This window comes from Arachis ipaensis, chromosome B05 (assembly GCF_000816755.2).
Source record: "Arachis ipaensis cultivar K30076 chromosome B05, Araip1.1, whole genome shotgun sequence".
Taxonomy (NCBI): Eukaryota; Viridiplantae; Streptophyta; class Magnoliopsida; order Fabales; family Fabaceae; genus Arachis; species Arachis ipaensis.
This window is the reverse complement of record NC_029789.2, coordinates 30,379,604-30,387,276: the sequence shown is the minus strand read 5'-3', so window position 1 is coordinate 30,387,276 and position 7,673 is coordinate 30,379,604. Positions and strand designations below refer to the sequence as shown.

At 31.0% G+C, this 7,673-nt stretch overlaps 1 protein-coding gene across 1 annotated transcript; it reads left to right on the top strand.

The window, feature by feature from the left end:
- Positions 241-6,925, top strand: LOC107643449. Its single transcript, XM_016347100.2, has 2 exons — positions 241-404; positions 5,332-6,925. Exon 2 carries the CDS (start codon positions 5,386-5,388, stop codon positions 6,730-6,732), a length of 1,347 nt encoding a protein of 448 aa, XP_016202586.1. The 5' UTR covers positions 241-404; positions 5,332-5,385; the 3' UTR covers positions 6,733-6,925.

Here is a 7,673-nt window from a genome sequence, read left to right as displayed (position 1 = left end):
ATATGAAGTTTTAAAATTCTACCGAATAAAATGACAAAATATATACGAAGGAATATAAAAAGGGACAAAAATATGCTTCAAAGAATTTAAAATACATCAATTATAATAATTATTTAATCACTATCATTTTCAATAAAAAATAATAAAACCGTTCAAATCTGCAATTAAAATGGCACTTACCCCCACACTGTATATTATTTTATCCATATACTGCACTCAAATTTTCCTTGTGGGATTACTATTACATAGAAGCTACATAGAATAATAATAGTGAGACCAACTGGGTAGTTCAGATTTGCGAAAAGTTGCAACGGCCAAGTGCATTCGCCTTCAAGTTAACACACTCTTTGAGAATCGAAGACAAAATTAAACTACTCAACTCGCCTCGTATAACATTTTACCAGGTGCGTTACTCACCATGACTTGAACTACTGCTATCTGCTCTGCTTTCATTTCATTCAATTCCTTAATCTTGAAGGACAGTATGGTAAGTCAGGAACCCGGTCATATGGCAAATCCCTCTATGCTAGTACTTTAATTTACTTCCTCCCATGTTCATTGATGTTCATGTAGTTTATCTTGATTAGAGTTGGTCTATTATGTCAATTATTTATTTCTAAAAATTTAAACTACTAGATAAAAATGTTAGCAGTATTGAAGTGGAGTATATATATATAGTCCTAACTGTGAACAATCCTATAATAGCTCTAACACCCATAGCAATAGCAACTAACTAATACTTCCAATACTCCTATAGTAGTGCTTCTCGATCAGAGTAGAGTAGCCAGTAATGGATTTTTGGTCATCCAAATCTCCTCCCTAGTCAGCATCTGCGAAAGCTAATATATACCCTATAGTTAGAACACTTTGTAAATCTTAAACCAGAATACACTGTACTCTTAACAACTTTCAAATGTTCTAATATTGGGTTTTGCATGAATTTTGAGACTTGGTTGACTACATCGGAGAGGTATAGTTTGGTGGTTGTCAAGTATTGGACAACACCAACTAAGGACCTATACCATTTATGATCTGCACAAGGCTCAGAATCATTAGAATGAAGCTTCAAAGGGGATATCATTGGTGTTGCCATGGGATTCCAAGTTAGCACTACTCTTGAGAGAGCAGAACACTTCCATTAGCCAAACAAGAAACTTCAAGTCCAAGGAAGTAGTTACACTTTCTAAGATCTTTTAGAGAAAAAATGGTGTTCTGTTATAAAATCAGATCCTCAGTTTCAGAAACATTAAACATTATTACCGGTAACAACAATGTCATCGACATACACCAATGGGTAAGTTACAAATTTCGAATTATATCTAACAAAAAGAGAGTTATCAGTCTTAGTACTTAAAAAGCTAAATTGCATCAAAGTTGCTTTCAAAGTAAGAAACCAGGTCTTTGGTGTCTGTTTAATTGTGTTTGGATTGTAGCTGGTTTGCATAAAATTGATTTTGTAAAATTGATTTTGATGATAAGTAAGTTTGGATTAACGTGATTTATGTTTGGCAATCTTTATATTAAAATTGATTATAGTAAAATAAATGTTGTTTGGATTATACTATTCAAAATTACTTTTAGATGTAAAATTACTAAAAGAGACATCAATTTAAATAATTTTTTTATATACATGCAAAATCAGAACCTATCAAAAATAATATAAACAATATTTATCATATAAATAAAACAAATACAATAAAAAATAAAAATATAAAAGAGAGTACTATAAAAATAGAGTACATCAAAGAATAAAAAAAAAAATCATACATACAAGAAATAATAAAAATTTCATAAAACCAACAACATATATCATATGAACAAAAAGAATACCATAAAAATAATAAAAATAAAAAAATTCATATGAATAAAATCAAATAAAAAAAATAAAAAACATAAAACCAACAACATATATCATATGAACAAAAAAAATACCATAAAAATAATAAAAAATTATATAAAATTCATATGAATAAAATCAATAAAAAATAAAAGAATTTCATACACAACATAAATGCATTAAGGATAAAAAAAATTCATATAAAAACATAAAATGAGAAATCAAAACACTATATAAATAATATAAAAATATTTATCATATAAATAAAAAATATAAATAAAAAATACAATAAAAAAACATAAAAATTAAAATATGAAAATGAGTACTAAAAATAGTAAAAAAATTAAAATATTTAATTTATTATTGATTAAAACAAATCTAAACGATTTTGATAGAAAAAAAAATTGAAACTAAACAACTATGAAAAAGTATAGGAAGAACTACAAAGAACTGTGAAGGTAATAGTTACTGGTATCATTCTTATAGAAGAAAATGAAAGATAGGATTGGTAAAAATGAAATGAATTTTTTACCTAATTTTGTAAGAGTAATCACCAATCATAAATGTGAAACGCAGAAGCTACAAATTTTAACTTCTCCTAAACGTGCATTCAGAGGCAGAATCAATTCTGCGTTCAGAAAGATAAAGATTGCCAAACATCAAAGTGAAACTTTTAAGAAGTTCAAACGGACTTCTCTTCTTTGCAACGTGTTTACCAAACACACTCTAAGTCTATAAAGAGCTTAATTAAGCTTGCATACAAGATTAGGATCTGAATGCTCATGAGAGGTTGTTACATATATACCTGTCCTTCAAGTTTTTCATTTAGAACGGCATTCTTGAAGTTAAATTGTCTCATCACCGAAACCTTGGGTGTGGGCAATCGTTAAAACAATATGGACAAGGGATGGTCTTATCACAGGACTAATGATTTGGTCATAATCCACACCTTTCCATTGATGAAAATCCCTACCGACTAATCTGACTTTATATTTTATAATGTTTTCTTTTGTTTTTCTTGATAGCACAGACCCATTTGCAACCTATGATAGTTGCATTTGATGGAGGAGTAGTAAAAGCCGTGTTAAGCCTCCAAAGTGAATTTTGAAATTGGCGTATATCAAAATTATTTTTGAGATTTTAATTACTTTAATTATGTTTCTAATATTAACAAAAGTATGTCTTATTAGTTCTTTATTCATTTTTCGTTAATTGGTTGATGACATAGATTGTTAGTGACATGTGGCATGTTGATGTGAATGATTGTATCATGTGTTATAATGCTATTTAACCACGTACTGACTTGTATCACGTATCACAACATTATTTGTCCACATGTCATTTGCTATGTCATCATTATAAATGCACTAAATTAGCTCTTCATTTTATATTAAGTGACTCATTTTAGTTTTTGAAATTAAATGTTAGGTACCAAACTAATCATTTCACTAGTTTTTTTCTATTTTTTTTATAAATTCAAAATTTTTAATATTTTTAGATGTACTAATTTTAAATCTATTTTTTCACGGTTTAAGTACAAGAATTTTTATAAAATATTTTTATAATAATTTAATATTGATAAATTTTGTCATATATAAATATGTTATTATAAAAAAATTATATGATTAATTAGACACTTTTTTTTAATCCAAAAATATTCATGGTTTTAATAAGAAATTAAAAATCAAGATTCACGTTTTTTATTTTTTCGGTTACTATAAAATACACATTTTTAAATAACATAATAATGTTGGAAGACATACCTATAACTAATTGTTTGTAAATGGGTTCAACGAAAGAGGTTGGATATGGTGGTTAGGGATATCTGTAGTGAACTTCAATGACGAAATTAACAAGAATTTAAACTGGTTCATGTGAGAATTGGATTGAAAAATATCTAAGTTTATAGGAATATTTACAAAAAAATGATGACTTAGTTATATGAGTTGAGCTAAAGTGAGTGTGTGATTTCTTTTCTTATTATACAGGAAGTTAGTCCACATTGAGTAGTTATTAATATTAAATTATTATGATAAAAAAATTGTACCATTAAAATTAAAATCTTAAAAATATTTATCAAAAATACTTGTATTTAAATATGTGAAAAATTAAAATTAAAATTAATGCATTTAAAGTTATTGAAGATTTTAAATTTATAAAAAATTAGTGAAAAGACTAATTTGGTGCACAGTATTTAATTTTAGAGATTAAAATGAGTTACTTAGTACAAAATAAAAGATCAATTTGGTCTATCCATAATGAAGACATAATTGATGATATATAGATGAATTATATTATGATATATGACACAAACTAACACGTGGTCAAATAGTATTATAACATGTAACACGTGGTACAACTATTCATGTCAATATGATACGTGTCACTAGCGGTCTATATCATTAGTCCATTAACAAAAAATGAGTTAAGAATTAACGTGATACACTTATCAATTTTAGAAATGTAATTTGAGCAATTAGAATATTAAAAAAAAATTGGTGCATAATGCCAATCTCCTTAAATTTTTTTGCACTGTTTAAGGGATCTGAATTCAGTATCCATAAATGTCTTCCAATGTGGACATTGGAGGGCTCGAGAAATAGTTCTAGATATTTCAGTAACTAAATCAGGAGTGTGAGTGGCAGTGCAATTTCTTGGTTTATGAAACATTGACTTTGGGCTAGTGACCATAGAATGGGACATAGAGGAAGATGGAGTTGTAAGAGAGGGTTGAGGTAGAGGTGGTAGGCACATTTCAATGGCAATTGATAGATGTTTGATGAGAAGGTAACTATCGATGAGGTGCAGAATTAGGTAGCTCATTAGAGGTAGAATCTGAAATAGCTGAGGATGTTTTTTAATTTCTATAATAAATGAAGGAGTTGTGTCACAATTATCAGATTTGGAGATTGAGGTTGTGTGGAAGGGATATAAAAGGAACTCTTTGATAAAAGAGGTATCATGCCTTTATTAATTGAATAAACTGATCCACCAGAAATTGAATTTGCAAGATTAGAATTAAAACCAAATAACTCATTGTTATATGAAAAAACACCCTCATCAAATACATGTGTTGACAAATAAATTTTTCCTATTTTAGACATATATTTAAAGACATGATATTCTATATCATGTTCAAGAAAAAGACAATTTTCATATTTGTAATCAAGTTTATGTTTGGTGTATGGTCTAGAAAAGAAAAAGCAAGCACATCCAAAAACTTTTAAAATTTTATAATCTAGTTTCATGCCAAACGCTTTCAAAGGTGATAGAAATTGCAAAATGGCAGTAGGTATAGTCTATTGAATAATATATATACTCTAGTAATAAAGGCAACTTCTTAAGAGTTGGTAGAAAAAAGAGACTGTAGTTAATAAGCAAAGACCTATTTTAGTTGCAAGCTCATTTCTTTTTTTGTTTTTGGAATGGGTTGCAAGCTCATTTGAATCTTGAAAACCTGGGTTCTTAAAGAATCTTACTGTTTACCGTTCTAGATTCGTGAAGTTTTTGTTGCAATTCGAAGGCCGAGAAACGCTGACCGTTGGACAATGGCTGATGAGAAATTGAATGCTCGGATGGCCCAACTTTGGGAGCAAACATTTCAAGAGAATGGTCCATCTTCATCTCCCAACGTCAAGATCCAAAAGATTCCCCCTTTCTTGCGGCAAAACACAAACTTTTTTCAGTACTGCTTACCCAAGATGATTTCATTTGGACCCATCCATTACCGAAGGAAAAATTTGAAATTGGGACAAGAATTCAAAATTCTATGGGCGTCTTTCTATATTCAAAATTTAGAAAAGAAACAAGGGTTTAGCAAGGAACATACGTTCAAGAAGCTGCATGAAAAGGTAGAAAATGACATTGGTTTACTGAGGAATCTGTTTAGCGAAGATGTGACTAGAAGCTACGATGACGAGGAACTAACTTGGATGTTGCTAGTGGACGGATGTGCTTTACTCTATTACATAAACAACGTTGACGATCAGAATCCAAATGTATTGAGGCTAAAGCTTGACCAGTTGATGTACACTTGGAGAGATATTTTGTTGTTGGAAAACCAACTTCCACTAAGGTTGTTGGAGCTTCTAGTCCTTAGAGATGACGTGGCTCACTTGGAGAACATACTGTACAATTTCATATTCATGGGACTAGCAAAGCGAGATCCATTTACAATAAGGGTGAATAGAGCGAAGGCAATCCATCTTCTTGATTATATTCGCTCATTTCATACGTCTACTATCTGCAACGATGATGATGACGACATTACTCCCTTTCCAAAAGAAGGAGAGTCCTGGGAGAGATACAAGAATATCAGGGATCTTATAAAAGCAGGGATTAAAGTGAAGCCAAATGAGACAAATAAATGGGAATGGAATAAAATCTCTTTCACCTCCTACTGGTTTAGCGGAGAATTGAGGCTTCCAGTGATGGTCGTAAATGATGCCACGCCTTATTTCTTTCACAACTTGATTGCGTATGAGATGTCGCCGGATTTCCCTAACAATTTCGAATTCTGCTCGTACTTCTCCATGATGGATTCTTTGATTGATGATGCTGAGGATGTGAAGGAGCTCAGGTTGGCCGGGGTGCTCCGAAACTTGCTCGGAAGTGATGAAGAAGTGGCCAAACTCTTCAACGAATTAGGGCACGAATTGCCGGCTAAAATGTTCAATTACATGGTGAGAACTGATTTGGTGGCATACAGCAAAGAATATATTAAAGTGAAGCATCAAATCAACAAGCATTACGGAAATAAGTGGAAGACTTGGTTGGCTCAAGCACGCAACACTTACTTCAATACCCCCTGGTCTCTCATCGCATTTTTGGCTGCCGTCTTAGCATTGGCTCTCACTTCTATTCAAACCTGGTATGCTATACATCCAAAGTCGTAATACATTTGAACCATATCTAGGTAATTCTCAGTAATTAAGCGAGCTTTGCAGTTTGATACAAGAATGTTAAGAATTATTTTTATATATATTACCTTGCATTTAATAAGTCGTGGACTACTCTAGCCATTGTATTGTGATATGATCTCTTCTTTGCATTGCATGCACGTAAGATTGATCAAACTATTCTTGTTACCTTTGCTGCTTGCGCTGCTTTATATATATGCAAATAGNAGAGATAAATGACCGGTCGTAAAGATCAAAACATGCAAGAGAAGGGATATTCCATCTAAATAACAAAAAGGCATTATAACTGTTGCCAAGAAAACTATTGCCACAATTGGCGCGACTTTGGTGTCAAAATCTTTAGTCTAGCTCCCAAGTCATCATAGGTTTGTCCGCCAAGTTCACCACATTTATTTGCAGAGAAAGATCACATTTGTTTGTAAGTGTTTGGGTTTCAAAAGGATAGTACTTTGACGGATTTGTGTTTGATATGGTTGCTAAAACTAAAACGAAATGTACGTAGATGGACAAGTTACAAGAGTTGGAGTTATACAGTCCAATAAATTTGGAAACAATAAAATTTCGAAGTGTTAGGAGCTAGCAGATTTTGTGATTTGTAGCTATCAATTAGTTATCATTAATATTTTTAATGGTGTGAGATTACATCTAATAGTGTGGGATTACTCAATTTCCTTTTGATAGTTAAGTGCGGACCAAATTTTTAATAAAAAATGCTGCCTCCTAGACTTTTTCTAAAGCTTCCTCACAGAAGAAGCACGGCAAGCCATGATTACATGCATCAGTCATCCTCTTGAGATGGCTAAAATACACGAGAAAGGAGATTAAATCATGTTTAGAAACATTTTCTAAACCTACAACTAACTAAGAAAGTTTATCGAGATTTTGAGATTGTGAGCAATGAAAAATACGAATTCTAC